This window comes from Anomaloglossus baeobatrachus, chromosome 6 (genome assembly GCF_048569485.1).
Source record: "Anomaloglossus baeobatrachus isolate aAnoBae1 chromosome 6, aAnoBae1.hap1, whole genome shotgun sequence".
NCBI classification, from domain to species: domain Eukaryota; kingdom Metazoa; phylum Chordata; class Amphibia; order Anura; family Aromobatidae; genus Anomaloglossus; species Anomaloglossus baeobatrachus.
The window spans coordinates 256,763,721-256,785,734 of record NC_134358.1 but is presented as its reverse complement, the minus strand read 5'-3'; the positions used below and the strand labels follow the sequence as shown (position 1 = coordinate 256,785,734).

Here is a 22,014-nt window from a genome sequence, read left to right as displayed (position 1 = left end):
CAAAAATTTGACCCAAATGTTTGTTACCCACTTTTTTATGAGCGCGGTGATACCTCACATGTGGTCTGAAACCTTTGTTTGGACAAATGGGAGGGCTTGGAACGAAAGGAGCAATATTTGAATTTTGGAAAGGAAATTTGGCTGAAAGATTGCGGGCACCATGTTGCATTTGGAGGACCCCTAAGGTACGTAAACAGCAAAAAACCACCACAAGTGACCCCATATTGGAAACTAGGCCTCTCAAGGAATTTATCTAGATGTTTGGTGAGTACCCTGAACCCCCAGGTGCTTCACAGAAGTTTATAACGTTGAGCCATGAAAATAAAAAAATAAAATTTTACCACAAAATTGTTACTTCAACCAGGTAGCTTTTTTTTCACAAGGGTAACAGGAAAAAAATCACCCTGAAATGTATTCTGCAATTTCTCCTGAGTTTGGTGATATCTTATATGTGGTGGAAATCAACTGTTTGGGCACACGGCAGGTCTTGGAAGGGAAGGAGTGCAATTTGACTGAACATTTGGCTGGAATAATTAGTGGACGCTATGTCGCATTTGGAAAGCCCCTAAAGTGCCTAAACAGTGGAGGCCCCCCACAAGTGACCCCATTCTGGAATCAAGAAACCTCAAGGCTTTTATCTAGGTGTATATTGAGCATTTTGAATCCACGAATACTTCACAGAATTTGATAAGCTTAGGTTGCCATATTGAAAATTTTCATTTTTTTACAAAAATGTTTCTTTAGCATCACATTTCTCACTTTTTCAAGAGGCAACAACAAAACGTGGACCCCACAGGTTGTTATCCAATTTCTTGTGAGCACAGGGATACCCCATATGTGGCCAAAAACCTCTGTTTGGATATATGGGAGGGCTTGGAATGGAAGGAGCACCATTTGAATTTTGGAAAAGTTGAAATAAATTGCGCGCACCATGTCACATTAGCAGGGCCTCTTGGTTACCTATACATTAGAAACCCCCCACAAGTGACTCCATTTTGGAAACTGGACCCCTCAAGGATTTTATTCAGGAGTATAGTAAGCATTTTGAATCCACAGGTACTTCACAAAAATGTTGCTGTAGCAACAAATTTCTCACTTTTAGGCTATGTGGCCATGATCCAGCGACACGGCGTCCAGTACACAGTGTCAGCCTTCCTGCAGAGATGTGAGTGTTGTCCACGGGAGAACGCAGCTGCCCATGCCCACGATTTGGGTTCAGGCTGCTGTGGACTTTAGTTCTATGCTACCTGCGGAGCACACTCATCTGCGCAGCATAAATTGACATGCTGAGGCTCGGGAAGCTGCGCCACAGGTCGGTTTATGCTGCGGAGAAAAGAAGCACAGTGGGCACGGGATTTCTAAAAATCCTTCCACTGTGCTTCTACTGCACAACGCAGCATTATGGACGCAGGGAAAACACTCTGCGCCCAAAATGCTGCAAACCCTGATTGTGGGCACATAGCCTAAAATGCTACAATGGATGAATGGATAGATGTCAAACATATATAACGTCCCACCCCCCTGCATATTCTAAGCTGGCGCCCTTTAGTGCCTTTCATGTGGCACTAAAGGGTGCCTAGCTTTCTATTTATTTAGCCCAAAAAGAAAAAAAAAGTAATTAAAATAAATGACGTGGGGTCCCCCCTATTTTTGATAGCCAGCTAGGGTAAAGCAGACAGCTGTAGCCTGCAAACCACAGCTGACAGCTTCACCTTGGCTGGTGATCAATTTGGAGGGCTCCCCAAGCTGTTTTTTTTTTTTTTTTTTTTTTAATTATTTATAAATAAATAATTAAAAAAACAAAACAAATGTAGGGTCCCCCCAAATTAGATCACCAGTCAAGGTGAAGCTGACAGCTGGGGTCTGGTATTCTCAGGGTGGGAAGAGCCATGGTTATTGGACTCTTCCCAGCCTAAAAATAGCAGGCCGCAGCCGCCCCAGAAGTGGCGCATCCATCAGATGCGCCAATCCTGGCGCTTCGCCCCAACTCATCCCGCGCCCTGGTGCGGTGGCTAACGGGGTAATAAATGGGGTTGATACCAGATGTGTAATGTCACCTGGCATCAAGCCCAGCAATTAGTTATGTCACAGCGTCTATTTGATACCAGACATAACTAATTGACAGTAATAATAAATTTTTTTTTTGTTGTCAATTTTTTTTTTATTTGAAAAAACACTCCCCAAAAACATTCCCTCTTTGGCCAATTTATTGAAAAGAAAAAAAAAAATCAAGTCCCTGCTGTAATCCATTGTGAAAGTCCCGCGGCGATTCTGGACCTTCTAGAATATGGGGGGCTTGTTCAGGGAACGTATCCCCCATTTTCTAGGAGTGCAGACCATCCATTTGAGGAGAGTGGGTGCAAAGAATTTGCACCCACCCTCCCCGGGTCACAGCTACAGACTCTGTACAAGCAGCAGCAGCAGCCAGCGTCTGAGTCACAGACACAGGAAGCTGACAGCCGCGCTCTGCACGTGTGACCGGCGTGCACTGTGAAGGAGGAGGGGGCCGCGGGGGATCAGAGCTAACAGGTACGGGGGACACCGGGGAACACCGGGGTGGGGATAGGGGGTGACTTGGCAGGGCCTGGGGAGCAGGTTTCTGTCGTATGTGTCATAGCACATGCGACAGAAACCATAGGAAAGGGGGAAATGCGGCCGGCGCGCTGCTGTGCGCGCCGGTATGTGCAGCGCCATGTTAGATTTTCGGGAGGAAGGGAGGGTGGGGGGACACTTTAGCGACACCGGGGGACCGGAGAGGACCGGGGGATGAGATTTATCTCCCATCTGACATGTTTGTTTATGCCAGATGGGAGATAAATGATTTTTTACCGGCGCGGTCATTTACTGTAACCTGATCATCGGTATATGGTGTATACCGGTCATCAGGTGAGCGGGGACCGGAAAAACCGGCCAGAATCATGATCTCCAGGGTCTCAGCTACCCCCGGCAGCTGAGACCCCGGAAATTTTCTGACTCTGGGGGGCGCTAGACCCTTTTTTCCGACCGCCGTTAAAAAGCGGCGGATCGGAAGAAGTACCCTAATTTGTCGCCGTTAAAAGGCGTATCGGCGGTCGTTAAGGGGTTAAACTGTCTTCTGTGTCAGCCAAATATTTCACATTTTGATTCCAATTCCTGAGTCAAGAGCACCTGTAGTCATTGATCTGTACCTTCAGGCGCCTTGATTTTCTGAATAGTGTAGTCACTTGGCCTTGTTTCTGTATTGTTTCTTAAAGACCACTTCTAGCTAGACTTCTCTGAACAGTAATTGGGTATAGCTGGGTTCCACTGGTTGACAGATTTGAGCTGATGGCACTGCTTGGCGTCATCTGATTTCAAAGGGAAGTAGGATTTTTATTTTTATTTTTTTTTTCTGCTGCAAAAGGTTTTCTTGGCTGCCAAGTCCTCAACCTTTGTTAATTTCTTGGTGTCTGCAGTGCTGAGGAATACAAGCAGATACTTAACCATCACGCACTACCATCACGGAGGTAATCGACTCAAAATGTATTCAACAGCAAGACCATCGCATACAGCAAATGTCATTAAGAACTATCTTCTAAAGGAGAATAATAATAATAATCTCACTCTATCACAGAAGGTCTGGGGTTAGTTCACAAACATATTTAGATCAATTTCCCTGTTGAGTTCTTTTCAAAACTGTGTTCAAGTGTACCTAGAAGAATTGATCCTTTATGTTGTTTTGAAGGCAAAGGGGTTCTCACACCAAATTTTACCAAATCTATTGCTTTATGTGCAACCTAGAGTGGGGACTGAAGTGATGTATCTCATTATCTTCCCTGAACAATGAAAGCCTTTTTATGTTTCCCTCATTTTAGTTGTACATTTCAAGCTGTCACTTTAACTCATGTAGGGTTTTTATGGGCTTGGGGAGTTGTTTTTGATACAAAAGGTTTTCTTTAGGTGTGTGCTCTGTATACGATTTTCCCTGTCATGACTGAGTGCAGTAATCCTACTATGCTCTCCTGGTTTTGACATTACAATGTAAAGTGGATGGAATGTTTATAGTTATCTTTTGGTTATCACTCATTTGTAATGACTTAATAGCTGATAATGCAATAAAGCCATTGTAAAATTTGTTTAAGTTGTAAGTTAGAAATCACCGAAAGGTCACAACTTTGTGTCATTCTTCATTGTCTTCGTAAACCGTACTTGTCAATCTTCTGGTTAGCATACTAAACAAGTAGAAGTAAGGACAATTGAGCTAGAAGTTACATTTTGATATGTTTTTATGTCTTTCATATAACGCTTGTAATTATGGGCATAGAAATGTTGCTCGGTTTTAGTAAAATGCCTGTAAAATGAGAATGTATCGGATATGTTAACGAAATAGCCGTGGAAGAGGTTAAGTATAATGCTTATCCTAGTTTGCCATCCTCTTCTTCAGTCACAGAAAAGCAAGCCTAGTAAAGTGTGTCCTATTTAAAAGGGGCACCATAGACTTTCTTTGAACAAGAGACAGAACCTCTGCCAATATGGATCAAAATTTGACAGTTGTGCATTTAGTTAATATAGATTAAAATTTGTAATAGTACTTGGAATTGGTAATTTCTTGCGTGTAACAAATACGTAGTTTATATACCTGAACAGTCTTACAAAATACAGGTAATTCAGAACATTTGACTATGAATAGGTTTAAATATTGGTGTTCTGAATTTTTGTAAATAATATAATTTACTTATAGCGGTCCATTAATTCCACAGTGCTTTACAGACATAATCATACTATGATAAATAAGTTATTTTAATATGTTTGCAGACTGGATTATTTAGATGACCATGGATAATGTGTTTTGTCATAGTATCACACTTATTGATAAAATGGTTACAATCAATTTTAATTGGGCATGAGGGGATTTGTGGATGTTTGAATTCGGCGGAACTTTAGTTAAAAGTTCAGTTCAGTACCTGGACTTGAGCCAAACTTGATCCTGACCCCCTTATAAGTCAATGGGGACCCAAACTTTTGGGCTGTAAATTGATCATAGTAAGGACTAGGGGGCTGCAAATAAAACGGAAATAGGGTAAAAGCAGCACAATTGCTCCACTAATAATGTGGATCAAGAATAATTAATTTAAAAAAAAAACAAAACACACAAAAAAACAACTGTGTGGGGTGCCCCTAGTTTTGATAACCAGCCAAGGTAAAGCAGACAGCTATAGGGCTGATACTATCAGGCTGGGAAGGTGCATGGTTACTTCGCCCTTCCCATCCTAAAAATAATATCCCACAGCTGCCCCAGCATCTAATGGATTTGCCATTTATGGCGCTTTGCTTGGCTCTTACCGATTTTGTCCTGGTGCAATGGCAGTTTGAGTTATACTTTTGGGGGTTAATGTCAGCTGTGAATTCACAGCTGACATCAAGCACAAGGGTTAGTAATGGATAGGCGTCTTATCAGACTTCCCCATTACTAACCCAGTAAGTGAAAAGCTAAAAAAAAAAATACAAACACACAGGAAAAATTGTTTGTGAATAAAGACTCCCACACTCCCTCGTTCACCAATTTTATTAATTTCAATTCATCCAATGTTGTAATGTCCCACTATGTCCATTGAATCCTATGGAGCCTTGTTCTGAGAACATTGTCAGCACAAGGCTCCATAAGTCACTCGCGGTGAGCACCAGACACTGAATTGCTCACTTCGAGGATTTATTTAAATTAATAAATTGGTGATCGAGGGAGTGGAGAATGGTTTTTTTATTCAAAGACGCTATTTCTTTGTGTGTGGTTTTTTTTTTTTTTTTTAAAAAAACTTTACATTTACCGGCATTGGGTTTGTCTGCCAAATGCATCCATTACTAATCCCTGGGCTTGATGCCAGCTTGTCAATTCACAACTGACACAAACTCCCCAAAAATTACTCTGAATGCCCCCACGCCAGGGCAGTCGGGAAGAGGTGGGCAAATCGCTAGGATTGGCTCATCTAATGGATGCGCAGACTCTGGGGCTGTTGCTGGCTGCTATTTTTAGGCTGAGAAGACAAAATAATTAAAGGGAACCTGTCAGGTGCAATATGCACCCATAACCACAAGCAGTTCTGGGTGCATATTACTAATCCCTTCTTAATCATTCCTGTATACACTAGTATAGCTAAAGATCTTTAGAAAAAGCATTACTAAAGATCTTTTAGAATATGCTAATGAGGCCAGGGACTAGTCATGAGGCAGTTACTTCCCCCAAATAGCTGCCCTCTTATCATTTTAGTATGCCCACAGGGGTGTGCTAAAATGCTATTTAATGCAGTGTCGCCAGCGGTGATGCGCGTACCTGTGTCCGCAGTGAACGCTGAACTGAATGCCCTACATGTGCAGTATGAAGCTGGGTGTACGCGTCCTGGCTTCAGACAGGTCTAGTGCGCATGACAAGAAGTGCAAAGCATTCAGCTCAACATTCAACGCGGACACAGGTACGCGCATCACCACTGGTGACGCTGTATTGTATAGGATGTTAGCACACCCCTGTGGGCGTACTATCATAAGAGGGCGGCTAGTCAGGGGAAGTAACACACTCACAACTAGTCACTGGCCTCATTAGCATATGCTAAATGATCTTTAAAAATATTTTTTTTTTTTAAAAAAGAGTTCTTTATCTATGCTACTAGATAGAGGGACGGTTAGGCAGGGATTAGCAATATGCACCCAGAACTGTTTGTGGCTCTGGGTGCATATTGCACCTGACAAGTTCACTTTAAGGGCCGTCCCAGTCTGATAATACCAGCCCCCAGTTGTTTGCTTTACCTTGGCTGGTTATCACTAATAGCGGGACCCCATGTAATTTATTTTTTTTTCATTCCTAGCAGCTTCCAGGCATTTTCCTTATGCCAAAAGCTTGCCGATTGGTTGAACTTCAGCCTTTCAACAAAATGTATTCAACATCCAAACTCGACCACAAGCTTCTATGAGAAGTAAGCGTTTGAGCCCCGCATACTAGGTGTCCGGTACAAACTCCAACTTTTACCGTTCGGGTTCGCTCATTCCTAATTATAAGTTATAGGACAACATCTTCAAGGAGTTTGTATGTTCTCCCTGTGTTTGCTGGATTTTCTTTGGTTTCCTCCCGCACTCAAAGGACATTTTTTAGCATAAATGGACAAAATGCATGGCATACTACCAATGGCAGCAGACCATACTGCCCGAGACACGAGGGTGCCTGGAGCCAGCCCCGGCACCTGGCCTACCACACCTGTATCTGATTCCTAGATGCTGATAGTTGAAAGCTCCCTCGGCATCTGACCTCTCACCACAGCAAACTTGATGACAGCCCACTGTGCTGAGATGAGCAGAGCTACAGAACGCTCACCAAGGAGAACAGAGCAATGGGGTAACAATGGGAGGGTAGTTTTAATTTTTTTTTTTTTATTTAAACGAAGTTCACTCGCGGCCATCAAGCTATTCAGAGGACTATGGAGTGTGCATTTATATATGGAGGACAAGAGGGTGTGCATTATTTTATATGGAGGACTATGGGGTGCATTATAATATATACAGTGCCTTGCAAAAGTATTCGGCTCCCTTGAATTTTTCAACCTTTTCCCACATTTCCGGCTAAGATAAAAATTTTAATGTTATGGTGAAGAATCAACAAGTGGGACATAATTGTGAAGTTATACGAAATGTATTGCTTATTGTAAACTTTTTAAAAAAATAACTGAAAAGTGGGGTGAGCAATATTATTCGTCCCCTTTACTTTCAGTGCAGCAAACTCACTCCAGAAGTTCACTGAGGATCTCTGAATGATCCAATGTTGTCTTAAATGACTGATGATGATAACTATAAGCCACCTGTGGTATAATCAAGTCTCCGTATAAATGCACCTGCTCTGTGATAGTCTGTTTAAAGCACAGATAGCATCATGAAGACCAAGGAACACAACAGGCAGGTCCGGGATACTGTTGTGGAGAAGTTAAAAGCCGGATTTGGTTACATAAAGATTTCCAAAACTTTACACATCCCAAGGAACACTGTTCAAGCGATCATATTGAATTGGATGGTGTATCATACCACTGCAAATCTACCAAGACCCAGCCCTCCATCCAAACTTTCATCCATCAAAGTCAAACAAGGAGAAGACTGATCAGAGATACAGCCAAGAGGCCCATGATCACTCTGGATGAACTGCAGAAATCTACAGCTGAGGTGGGAGAGTCTGTCCATAAGACAACAATCAGTCGTACGCTGCACAAATCTGGCCTTTATGGAAGAGTGGCAAGGAGAAAGCCATTTCTCAAAGATATCGATAAAAAGTGTCGTTTAAAGCTTGCTACAAGCCACCTGGGAGACACACCAAACATGTGGAAGAAGGTGCTCTGGTCAGGTGAAATCTAAATCGAACTCTTTCGGCACAATGCCAAATGATATGGTTGACGTAAAAGCAACACAGCTCATCACCCTGAACACACCATCCCCACTGTCAAACATGGTGGTGGCAGCATCATGGTTTGGGCCTGCTTTTCTTCAGCAGGGACAGGGAAGATGGTTAAAATTGATGGGAAGATGGATGGAGCCAAATACAGGACCATTCTTGAAGAAAACCTGTTGGAGTCTGCAAAAGACCTGAGACTGGGACAGAGATTTGTCTTCCAACAAGACAATGATCCAAAACATTAAGCAAAATCTACAATGGAATGATTCACAAATAAACGTATCCAGTTAGACTGGCCAAGTCAAAGTCCAGACCAGAATCCAATTGAGAATCTGTGGAAAGAGCTGAAAACTGCTGTTCACATACGCTCTCCATCCAACCTCACTCAGCTCGAGCTATTTGCAAAGAAAGAATAAGCAATAATTTCAGTCTCTCAATGTGCAAAACTAATAATAGAGACCTACCCCAAGCGACTTGCAGCTGTAATCGCAGCAAAAGGTGGGACTACAAAGTATTAACTTAAAGCGGACAAATAATATTGCACGCCCCACTTTTCAGTTTATTTTTTTAAAAAGTTTAAAATAAGCAATAAATTTCGTTCAACTTCACAATTGTGTCCCACTTATTGTTGATTCTAAACCATAAAATTTATTTTTTTTTATCTTTGTTTGAAGCCTGAAATGTGGGAAAAGGATGAAAAATTCAAGGGAGAAGACTACTTTCGCAAGACACTGTAGACCACTACAAGGGAGACTATACATTATGGAGGGCTATTCAAGGGATATTATACAATATGAAGATTTGCGTGGGGTCTTTCATACTATATGGAGGACTGTGGCAGCCATCATACTGTTTGGAAGGCTATGGGGCTATTATACAGTGTGAAGAGTTGTGGGATCCCTTATACTGTGTGTTATCTCATTATACTGCATGGAGGGCTGTGTGGAGGTCACAGTTCTTGGATCATACTGTGTTTGGGTCGCCATACTTTGCTGGGGTAGTTGAGGGGTTAGAGTAAAGTCATCATACTGTGTGTGTCTAGGGTACTATGGAGGAATTCACTGTGGGGGTATTGTGCAGTGTTCGTGGGGCATTCTTGTTGGCATCACACTTTATAAGTTTAATGAAAGGGGATTCTAGGGGCTTCAATAGAGGTAAAATTACTTTGTAATGGATGTAAAGTTGAGAGATATTTTCTTCTGTGACCCAGCCAAAAATTAATTTATTTATTTTTGGAGGGGGAAGAGCCCTAATTACAACTAATAACCCCTAAGTCAAATAAGATATTATACGCAAGAGTGTGCTATAGTTGAAAGAAATGCCTGCCCTTTTATGGATTATGATAAACATGTATATGTTAATATCCCAAAAATGATTGAGTAGAGATGGAGAGCCATTTCATTGGAGGAAAATAATATATAGGAAAAAAATTGCACTCCTTCCTACGATACAATTATTGTGATAGCATTGACTTATATTTGAAATTGAAATGCTTTGATAAATATGTAATCATTCCATAAAATATATATTCTAATATAATTCATTCTCATAGAGGATTCTCATTTCATCATTTTATTTACATTGTATTGTCTTCCATATTATGCAATCAAGTGGAATCCTCAAGGAACCATTGACTCATTAGAATCTGAGTATTTTTTTAGTGGCTACCATAAAATAGATCGATGTGGATCCATTATATCCAGTGTTTTATTTATTTTTTTGTTTCATTATAGGAATAGTCAACTCATAGTCTCAATGTGAGCATATCCTAAATTTATAATTTTACAGTTAAGGCTGGCTCTGAATTTTTTTGTGGGTTGTGCTTCTCAAATACGTATAACATTCAACAAAAATGTATAAATTGTGGACCCAGTGTATTCCTCATATTAATACCTTATTATTATTCTCTTTTAGATATCCTTTGACCTGGCGGAGTACACAGCAGATGTTGATGGGGTTGGGACATTACGTCTTCTTGATGCAGTGAAAACCTGTGGCCTTATTGAAACTGTAAAGTTTTATCAAGCTTCAACTAGTGAACTGTATGGAAAAGTGCAGGAAATTCCACAGAAGGAAACCACTCCATTTTACCCTCGATCTCCATATGGTAAATCAATATTTTAAAAAAAACCCTATTATTGTGCTCAAAGTAATTATTTTAAATTGATTTTTTTATTTAAGTCTGAGCCATTGACTACTGTTTAGTAAACCTACGTAAACCCCTAATTATGCTTCCATGTGAAATTGTACACTTGAGCTCATGCATCTCTATAGCAGCTCTGTTACACTTCTGTATATGTTATTTGCTTTTTTCTGTTACCGATATTCTGTATAGATTCATGGTGACAGTAGGGATCTACCTGTTTTGTTTTATAGGAGCTGCCAAACTCTATGCCTACTGGATTGTGGTGAACTTCAGAGAAGCCTACAAACTGTTTGCAGTCAACGGTATTCTTTTCAACCATGAGAGCCCTCGTAGAGGTTAGAAGCTGAATTTATTTTAATTTCTACAAACTAGCAAACATTGTTTTTCTAGAATATTCTTCTGCAGATTTCTCATTGTGTGACACTGATGTAAAGGAACCTTATATTATTCAAGGACAAAAAGAATTTTGTCTACTAGAAAAGAAGCACATACACAGAATTAAGCCACCATGGCCTTTATGCCTATTTTATTGTTATAGGTTCTTAGGATGACGTGGTATGGGTCAAAATAGTATCTGAATGTGATGTTTATTGTGCTCTATTTGGTGCCTCCATTGTTTAGGCTACAAGTATCTATGGCCACACAAGCATTCATACAAATACAACTGCGTATCCTTAAAGGGAAGGTGTCGTCCAAAAAAAAAAAAATTTCAATAACTAAAAAAAATGTAAAGTATTAATGTTTTAATGTTTTTTGTTTAGATATTTTTTGTTTTTAATTGAGCAAAATAAAAAAAAAATAAGTTTTATATTTTCCACTCTTAAATACTAGGGGGAGCAGCTGCTGAAATCCTACAGAAATCCCACTGTAGAAATAGCTGACATTACAGCTGCAGTAAAGTGGGCAGAATCTGCTCTCCTGTGTGTGATGCACAGTTCCCCACCCAATCTGGGAGTTTCCAAGGGATAACCGAGAATGAAATGTAGGGACACAGTGCAGAGCCATTTCTCTGGTGACCAGAAATGTCTTAAGTGTCACCAAGGACAGCAGACAGTATCACACACAATAGGATTAGATACACAACTCAGCAGACAGTATCACACAGGAGAGGATTAGATGCACGGCACTAGGGGTGGGAAGCGGGGGGGTGTCATTGGAGACGGTAGCAGCGGGGGAGGGGCGCTGGTACTCTCACACTGCTCTGCATGCACGCCCACAGTGGCTGCAGCAAGGAGAGTGGAGGGGGGTGTCATTGGAGATGGTAGCAACGGCTGGAGTGGGGGGAGGGGCGCCGGTACTCAGGCTCTGCATGCACACAAAACACACACAGCTCTGCTGCATGCACGCCGGCTGAGGGGGGGGGTGATGTGCGGGGCTGGGGAGAGCGGGGGGAGGGGGTGTCATTTGAGATGGTAATGGTGAGGGAGAGGGGAGGGGAGGCGGCTCGGCGCCCTGTACTCGCACATCCTGGCGGTTGACAGGGGTAAAGTGGAGCAAACAGCATACGCTGTGAGCTCCACAATGATGGCTCTGATCTCCTCCCTCTGCTGTGATCTGGACAGCCCAGGGGGCGCGTCCAGAACACACCAGACTCCTTCTCTAATGTTACTAAATGGGGTCGGAGCCCGACTATCAGTCTATGCCCAGGGGGCTGCCATAAAGAAGGTGAGTAACTGTTGTTACAGACACCAAATCCAAGATGGCAGCCCCCAGTGCCTTCAGTAAAATTAGAATTGAATAAAAACTAAATAAGCAGTGATTTTAATTTTGTATTAATACTTTATTTCATAATCACTATTATTAATACAAAAATAAAAAACCGCAACACCCTTCCTTTTAAATGTACCGAAACTGATGCTTGCGTTCCTTGACGCTAGCTAACACTATATGGGTATCGCCACATTAGCTGTGGCATTTCAGCAGAGGCAAAGTCGACACCAAATCCTGCATATTTTGTGAAGCATTGATGCAGTTTTGCCGCAGCTCACACACATTGTAAAGGTGAAAATCTGCAGTGTAAAGGAGGAAGCAAAAAAATCACACACGCATCAATGCGCATTGTTGGTCAATTTCCAGTATGGATTTTCTCTATAGCTAAGCTTTCGTATCACATCATATCTACAAGAATAGAGGTTTTCTGGATGGGAAATCTTGTGTTTAGCAGTCCAGTGTGCACATACCCTAAAATGGATAATTGAGAATTAATGTTTATGCCCAAGGTAATCGAAAATGATGGCACGGAGATACTAAGCGTATGCACTTGTCACTTAAGTTACAGTATCACAGAATGCATCTCATGGTGACTAATCTGATGCATTTTTTTCAGCATGAAGGTCAACCATAAAATGTTAGTCAATGATTTCTGTAGCGGTACGTTTGTAGATTAGTCCAGCTTGTTTATTAACTTTAGGAAGCCCCCTTTAAATAGGATCTGTTGCAGACACACATCACTCAGTGGATCCATCAGGTGATTTCATAATGCAAACTAAATGCATCAAAAAGTAGATCTTTGACTCAAAGATGCTGCTATAATTTTTTTTTCAAAATTGATGTCGGAATGTTAGTATAATCCTTTATGAAAATGGAGAGTTAATCTCCTGTCCACCTAGGTTGATTCCTCAATTCCTCAATGTACCTCCTGAACTCTGCTGCTAAAAAAAAAAATTAGTGCTCAGTACAAGCTGCAGATGTCAGGTCTAAAGCTGGGTTCACACTAAGCGACAGCGACAACGACGTCGCTGTTACATCACCATTTTCTGTGACGTAACAGCGACCTTGTAAGTCGCTGTTATGATCGCTGCTTAGCTGTCAAACACAGCGATGCAGCAGCGATCATAACGTCGCTGTGCTACATGTGCAGAGAGCAGGGAGCCGCGCTTAGCGCTGGCTCCTTGCTCTCCTAGGTACAGTACACATCGGGTTAATAAACCCGATGTGTACTGCAGCTACATGTCACAGTGCAGAGAGCAGGGAGCCGCGCACACTGCTTAGCGCTGGCTCCTTGCTCTCCTTGCTACAGTATACATCGGGTTAATTACCCGATGTGTACTGCAGCCACATGTGCACAGAGCAGGAGCCGGCACTGGCAGCAAGGGCGGAGGCTGGTAACGAAGGTAAATATCGGGTAACCAGGGAAAGGTCTTCCCTTGGTTACCCGATGTTTACGCTGGTTACAGCTTACCGCAGCTGCCAGACACCGGCTCCTGCTCCCTGCTCGCTTCATTTCGTCGCTCTCTCGCTGTCACACAAAGCGATGTGTGTGTCACAGCGGGAGAGTGACGACCAAAAAATGAAGCTGGACATTCAGCAACGACCGGCGGCCTCACAGCAGGGGCCAGGTCGTTGCTGGATGTCACACACAGCGACAGCGACGGGACGTCGCTGCAACGTCACAGAAAATGGTGACGTAGCAGCGACGTCGTTGTCGCTGTGTGTGACACCAGCTTAAGAGATCCATATGTTCTTGGCAATGTGTATTCTGCAGTCTGGTGACAGATCTGCTTAAAAAGGAAATCTGTCAGCAGGATTTCACCCCAAACTATATGCATGAAGTTCTTTCCAAGTCCAGTCCAGCAACAATTTTACATGATTAGTCACTTCCTCGGTTACTGTGAAATCAGCATTTGAATTGATATGTGAATGAGGCTTAAGAGCTATTTGTTGATATGAAACCTCTGCCACTACAGCTCTATTCCCCCCCCCCCAGCACTACCTCCTGTTTGACCAACAAGCCTCTATGCTGTGCGACTTCAGGCGAAGGAGCAGTTAGTCAAGCAGGAGGAGGCAACCCTTGGCCGGGAGTGATGGAGACTTAAGATTTACCACAGCCATTTGCATATCAATTAAAAAACATTGACTTCTCAGTAACAGTGGAGCTGACTGTCCATGTAAAGGTATTACTGGATTTGCCTTTAAAGGGATCCAACCAGCAGAATTTTCATATATAAAGCAAAGCTAGTGCCATACTGCCACTAGGATGCTCAATCAAATGATGTTAAGAGATTGGATGCTTAATTGCAGAAAAATGTGTAATCAAAGTTCCTGAAATTGTTTGAGTATCGTGTGCATCGGGGCGGGAATATGTAGGTCGGATTTTGCGTTCTTATTCCACCCCTGTATGCTTGTCTGGCCTTTTTTCTCCTGTCATTTATTTCTGGCATGCGCGCAGTAGCATCTAGAAGTGTTTGAGGAACTCTTCACCTAAGATGGCGTCTGAGTCGGCGCCTGCGCATAGCACTATCTCCAGCACCATCTTATTAAAAACTCTGTTCTCCTGCTTCGCACATATTGGATGCTTGTGCCGAGGACACAGTTCATTAAGATGATGGTGGAGATGGCACCAAGAGCATCTTAGTGAAGAGTTTCTGAAATACGTCTATATGCTACTGCTTGTGCACTGGACATAAATGCAATGGCGGTGGCGAAGAGGAGAGAATGGCCAGACAAGCATACAGGGGCACAATAATAATGCAAAACCCGACCCAGATAGTCCTGCCCCAATCCACACGCCACTCAATCAGCGCACTTCTGGAACTTTAGTTGAACATTAGATTCAGCATCCTAGCGCCAGTATGGCAATGGCAATGGCTTTACTGTACATATGAAAATCCTGCCTTAAATCCAAGTACATATAAATGCTGTGGTGGATATATATACGTGTACGTACGTATATATACGTGGTCGTATATATATACGTGTCACCAGGTAGAAGGTGCACAATATTTGCGGTTATTCCTGAGTGATTATTTTTTTTAAAAAATAAATATAATCTGCCATAGAGTTCCAGAGATGTTTTTTGTTTTTTTTTTTCCTCTTTGAGAGAGATTTATTTACTCATTTTTTTGTTTCTTTCAAAGGGGCGTTCACCGCTGATAGGGTACTTATGTAGCGTATCCTAATGACCATAAACCTTTGTACGGAGCACTAAATAACCCTATATTTCTGCAATCATATGGATGAATTCTAAACAAAAAATATAATTATTCAGCTGAGCAATTCAAATAATGAATCTACTTTTGACCTGGTGACACCTCCTAATTAACAATGCTACCATGAGGTTTCTGTGTATTATAGCAGTATATTGTAGAAATCAGAGATAATTTCCTTTTTTTAATATGACGATATTTAGATTCTGTTACTTTTCATTGACTTGGTTATATTCTTGAGTTTGTGTATTGTTTTTACGTAGAGCATGTGATGTATATGTGCATAGTACCGATATATATGGGCACAAGTGGATTGTTTCTTTGTTATGCACCTGCTGTTATTTACTGCGGTTGGGCAATCACTTTTTTATTTCATAAGATACTAAGGACCAATTTACAAAAAAAATACCAAATGCTAAACTCATTTAGTAATTATTGGGTAAGGTGGAGTAGTTTCCCTTAGACAGTGCATGTATTCACGCAAATCTGAAGATAATAACTTGTTTGGAATTGGTACATAATAGCATCTATTGATGTACAGGATGGAAACACCCTACCTTAGTGTGTGGACCATTCCTTGTTCCACAAATTATGTCAAGATGCTTAGCATCAGGAAGTTCTTGGTGCCAACTTCAAGTGGGTATGGGAAACAATCGCTGCAGTGTTATAGGTAACCAGTATTTCCCCCTTTACTGGTTTTCCCAAACAATGATTACTTGTCCTCTATCTGTGATGAACAGCAACGTTGCCTAAATCCCTTATATAATGCTGAATGCCCTCTGTTTCACAACCATCTTCGGAGGTAGACGCACCCTTCTAGCTTTTCCCTATAAGATAAGAAGCTGGCTAGAGCATGCACGCGTTGGACAACGACAGACAAAACCATGTATACATTCCAGGAGCAGGCGGGTACTGGTGTGGGAAACAAAGCAAACCGCATAGGACTCTACATCAAAATGTAATCGCCCTTCAGAACGCTGTGAAATACAATCTACCAGCTTACATCGCGTACTGCATTAATTAGACGTTAATGCAAAAAAAAAAATCTAAATCTGAAACTAGCCACTTATTATGCTAAATGAATGGGAAATGGATATAAAGCAGAAGGGGGAAATGTCTTTGTGGCATCTTGTAACTCCATAAATCAGCTTGTGGGAGAAAATTAATGCTGTGGTTTCAAAATAATAATTCTTCTATATACCAAACTTGAAAAATATCACCTCTTATTTTAAAGCGTTCACATAGTTTACATAGTAATGCATGAGACGAGATTCAGGAATCAGCGAGTTTTAGGTCTATGAAATAACGAGAGAGGTCTTCTATAGCCACATTTCTTCATATCCAGTGATATAATTGCAGTATTTTATAAATTCATATCCAGGAGTAATGTGAGCTTAGGGGCCCAATGTGCCGTTTGGGCAATATATCGCCAGCACAGATGCTCCAAGCTGCAGCATACATACCATTTTATGAAATAATTCTATTAATAATTTTCACATTTCTGATCTGCTAAATGGACACATTGTACTATGACCTAAATCATTGTATATATTTTCTCTTTAGTTCATTTTGCAACATTGGCATTAAAAAATTATTTTTATTTTTTTTTTAATCAAGGAAGGTGTTCCGTGGGGGGATGATTAGAGCAAAACTAATAATAGCTGTAACCTCTCCCGAGGTCCTCCGGTCAGATGACAAAGCCACAGATAGACAGCCGGCCGGATGGCACAACCTCAGAGGGACACAAAAATAAAAAACCCAATCAGTGGTGTTCTCATCACACCACCAAGAACTGGACCTTTCCTGTTTACAGCACAGGGAGACCTAGATATCACTGACCGTGTGCGTAGGGGACACACCGGGTCAGCAGAGGCAGCTCCGTTAGCATCCCTGAGCTGCCGCAGCATTACTGGAGTGGTAGGGCTTGAGCGGGGTAACTGACCCTGCCTTTGCCTCGCCAGAAATCTTGGCTCGACGGGCACCGAATGCCTAACCCTGCCCACCGCTTCCAGTCACACACAACTCTGCCACAAATACTGCAGGTTCGCCTTTGCACTGGTCCACACTATGGCTGCACTGCTCAGCCTGACACCAGTGCTATAATGATGCTTGTGCAGCCATGGGCGTCATCCAGAGTCCTTCATAGCCTTAGCCCTGTCCCAAACCAGATGGCAATGGCACCGGCTGCGGCCACTCAGGGACCGTCACGTCACCAATGGCATCATCGAAGGCCAGTCAGCGGCCGCTGCATCACCGGTGACGTTAGCGATGGGTAATTATAAACCGCAACGTCACTGGTGACGTAATGCACAGTAGCGGGAATCCTGCATTTAGAGCCTGGAGAGGCAGCGGCAACCTGCGCGTCCGCGGTAGGGCAAAACAGGGACTTAAGGCTGCTTTCACACATCCGGTTTTTCCAGTGCGGCACAATCCAGTGCTTTGCAGAAAAAACGCAACCGTTTTGGGGTTTTTTTGCCGCCGGTTGCGTTTTTTTACATAGACTTTCAATAGTGCCGGATTGTGCCGCATAGGCTTGCGTTCCGTCCGGTTTTTGCCGCATGCGGCAGATTTAGCTGATGCGGCGGCCGGATGGAACGTTGCCTGGCACGTTTTTTTGTCCGGCAAAAAAAAACGCATCGCGCCGCATCCGACCGATGCGGCGCGATTTGCAATGCATGCCTATGGACGCCGTATGCGACGTCCTGCGGCAAACACCGCATCCGGCCGCCGCATGCGTTTTTTTTCCATTGCACATGCTCAGTAGCGTGCCGCAAGTGGCAAAAAACCGGACGTGCCGCATGTCAAAAGCTTATGCAAAGGATGCAGTATTGTCGCCGCATCCGTTGCATAGGTTTTAGAGCCGGATTGGCCGGCTCTGCTAAAACCGGAGGTGTGAAAGCAGCCTAAGCCTGCTTTACACGGGACGACCGATTGTGCTTTTTCACAATCGACTGTACCCGCCCCCGTCGTTTGTGCGTCACGGGCAAATCGCTACCCGTGTCGCACAAAGTCGTGAAACCCCCGTCACACGTACTTACCTGCTGAGCGACCTCGCTGTGGGCGGCGAACGTCCACTTTCTGAATGGAGAGGGACGTTCGGCGTCACAACGACGTCACACAGCTGCCGGCCAATAGAAGCGGAGGGGCGGAGATGAGCGGGATGTAAACATCCCGCCCACCTCCTTCCTTCTGCATTGCCGGCGGGAGCCGTAAGACGCAGGTAAGCAGAGTTCATCGCTCCCGTGGTGTCACACGGAGCGACATGTGCTGCCACGGGAACGATGAACAACCGGCACAAGTAAAAATAAACGATATTATGAAACTGAGCGACGGGTACATGACTCACGATTTGTGAGAGATACTGCGTCGCTCAGAGGTTTCACATGAGACGACGTCGTGTATGATGCCAAATATGCGTCACGAAAACCGTGACCCCGACTATGCATCGCACGATCCGTCATCTCGTGTAAAGCACCCTTAAGGCTCCAAATGAACCAAGACTCTGGATACCTTACGCCAAACGCATGGAGCGGCGGACAGATGGCACAGATGATTCAGCCAACACCACTGCAAGGGATGAGGACAAGGCAGGGGCAGTTCAAGAGAACCCTGAACCTTAACAGGAGGTTTGGCCTGATATATTTCAATGGGCCCTAAAGATACATTTTTCATGCACCCTGCAGATGACAATCGTAGACGGTACATTAAACATAATGGCTGTCGATTCAGTCAGCTGGTATACCAGCTTTCAGAGGCCCTTTTATACATGGTAAATGTGTGAAATACAAAATTTAAGGGAACTTTTTAACCATACATTATAACCCCAAGCCCATTAACCTTCTGGGATATCAATCAGTATGGTTAAGAAGCAGAAGTGATTGAATCTGTTTAATATGTTTTGGAACAATGGAAAAGTCACATCCAGTTCAATGGAGAGGCTATTCCTAAAACAGGAGTGGGTTTGCAGGTGGTTTATTGCCGCAGTGAAATTCACTCAAATTAGATCAACCCCCCCCCATGGTTCTGGGTCCCACCTTGCAGTACTGCCTCAATCGCCATACACAAATCCTAGTTACATCTCGCACCACACCCTGTCAGGCACACCAGTGGGCTACTAAGCTGGAATAGGGCCACCCACTTAGGGGTCAGGCAGGGAGGTGACAAGGAGTCGGCTCCAGGGGAGCAAAGGGAGAGGAAGTCTGTAGTAGCCCTGTAGTTGTGAGGAGCTCGAGGAAGCTGGAAGTTGGAGTTCCCAGAGGAGAAGTAGAGTAGGTTGCAGACGGTGTTCTGGAACCGGAGGAGTAGGAGACCCGGTCGCGGGATATTGGGACTGAGTGCCTGGCTGAATCTATGAGGACGGTCGGCAGCTGCAGTACAATAGCCGGGCTGGGGCCGAATGCACGTCGGGGTACTGGACCCTAGGTCGGGGAGAGGCTTCAAGCAACCCAGCAATTAACCTGAGGAGGTGAGGGCCTTCATAGACTGTCCCCACGAAGCTCCGAGATCGGGGGCAGTAGCACAACAAGGGGGATAGGGCTTTCCAAGCAAAGCAGCCCACTGAAATCCCAAGTGTGAGCCCCTGAGAGCAAGCTTCTCTGCTACCCATAGCAGGGAGCGGGGCCCGGACAGCTGCAAGCTTACGGGCCATTTGGACACTACTAAATTACTGTGCACAGAGGCAGGATCCAGACTACCAGGCAGTGATGCAGGGGAACGGGACCCGGACGAGCTCCCCGAAGAGGGCAGCGGCACCCAGAGACTTGGTTTACAAGTTGTCAGCGTCTGCTTTCTTCCTGAGTCCCTGACCAGCCCCTGCTATCAGCAAGCCTGTGCTCCCCCTGCAATCCATCCCACCATCCAGAGTCCCGGGGGCTTTCCCTACCCGTGGGGGGGTAACATCATCTGGCTGCCACACTCCATCACCCCGGGTACTCCCAACGGCAGCGACGGTACTCCCAATTACCGCACACCATGGGTGGTGTTACGAACTATACATCCCCTGTACATAATCCTCTTTTACATTTTAAGAGTAACCCCGAGCCCCCGGATCCGGAGACCCTCGAGCCACGATTAGCGACACCCGGATCCGAGCGGTTCGACTGATGCTAGGGGCGGTACACATTTCTTTCGAATGTTTCTTTTTTTAGGCGTTACAGTGCTTTGCAAAAGTATTCATACCCCATGAACGCTTCACATATTTTCACGTTATATCGCCAAACTTAAATGTATTTAAGCATTTGTAAAGTGTAAAGGAAATGGTAAATGTGAAAATTGTGATGTGCATTTGTATTCCGCCCCCTTTAGTCAGATACCCCTAAAAAAAAAATTTTAAATGCCAATTGCCTCCAGAAGTCACCAAATTAGTAAATTAAGTCCACAATGTGTAATTTATTCTCTGTATAACTACAACTGTTCTGTGAAGGCCTCAGAGTATTGTTTGAGAACATCAGGGATCAAGCCGCATCATGAAAACCAAGGAACAAATCAGACAGATCAGGGATAAAGTTGTAGAGGAGAGTAAAGCAGGGTTATAAAAAAAAAACAAAAAGAAAACAAAAACAAAGCTTAAGTACTCCAGATCTCTTGGAACACTTCACTCCATAATCCAAAAATGGAAGGTGTATGGCTAAAATGCAAACCTACCAATACATGGCTGTCCACCTAAACTGACATCCCAAAAACTGAGAGCACTATATGGAGAAGCAGCCAACAGGTCCATGGTCACTCTGGAGGAGCTGCCGAGATCCACCACTCAGGTGGGAGAATCTGACCATAGGACAACTGTCATATACTCCCAAAATCTGGCCTTTTATGCAAGAGTGGCAACAAGAAAGTAATTTTTTTAAAGCAAGCAATAAGTAATCCAGTTTTCAAAAAGCCATATAGGAGACTGGGTTAGCACTTGGGGAAAAAAAAGTGCTATGGTCCGATAAGACCAAAGTAGAATGTTATGGACTAAATGCAAAACACTATGTGGTGGCAAACAAGCACTGCACATCACCCTGAAAACACCATCCCCACCATCAAATGTGGTGGCAGCATTATGCTGTTGGGAGGCTTTTCTTCCGTAGGGACAGGGAAGCTGGTCAGAGTTGATAGAAAGATGAATGGAGTGAAATATAGGGCAAAACCTGTTAGAGGCTGCAACAAACTTGAGTCTGGGGCAGTATGTTTCCAGCAAGAACGACCCTTAACGTACTGCTAGAGCTACAATGGATGGTTTTGATCAAAGTATATTTCTGTATGAATGGCCAAGTCACAGTCCAGACGTAAATCCCCTTGAAAATCTGTCGCAAGACTTTAAAATTACTGTTCACACTCTCTATCCAATGTCACTGAGCTACTGCTATTTTGCAAAGAAGAATGGGTAAATATTTTAGCTTTGTGGTGTGCAAAGATGGTAGATATGTACCCCAAAAGACTTGCCACAGTAATTGTCGCGCAAGAAGGTCCTTCAAAGTATTGACTCCGTGTGGCTGAATACAAATGAATGTCACAATTTTCAAATTTTTTTTAAAGCAGCACTACAGCATTTTTTAATTTTTGTATTAAACTGCCAAAGT

The 22,014-nt window shown here is 43.4% G+C and overlaps 1 protein-coding gene across 1 annotated transcript in view; it reads left to right on the top strand.

Moving 5' to 3' along the window:
* The window catches only part of GMDS (GDP-mannose 4,6-dehydratase), an 899,211-nt gene that overhangs the window by 310,154 nt on the left and 567,043 nt on the right, over nt 1-22,014 (top strand). Inside the window, exons 6-7 of the mRNA XM_075316493.1 lie at nt 10,295-10,487; nt 10,757-10,861. Of these exons, the coding sequence (XP_075172608.1) occupies nt 10,295-10,487; nt 10,757-10,861 (298 nt within the window). The remainder of the gene's footprint in view (nt 1-10,294; nt 10,488-10,756; nt 10,862-22,014) is intronic.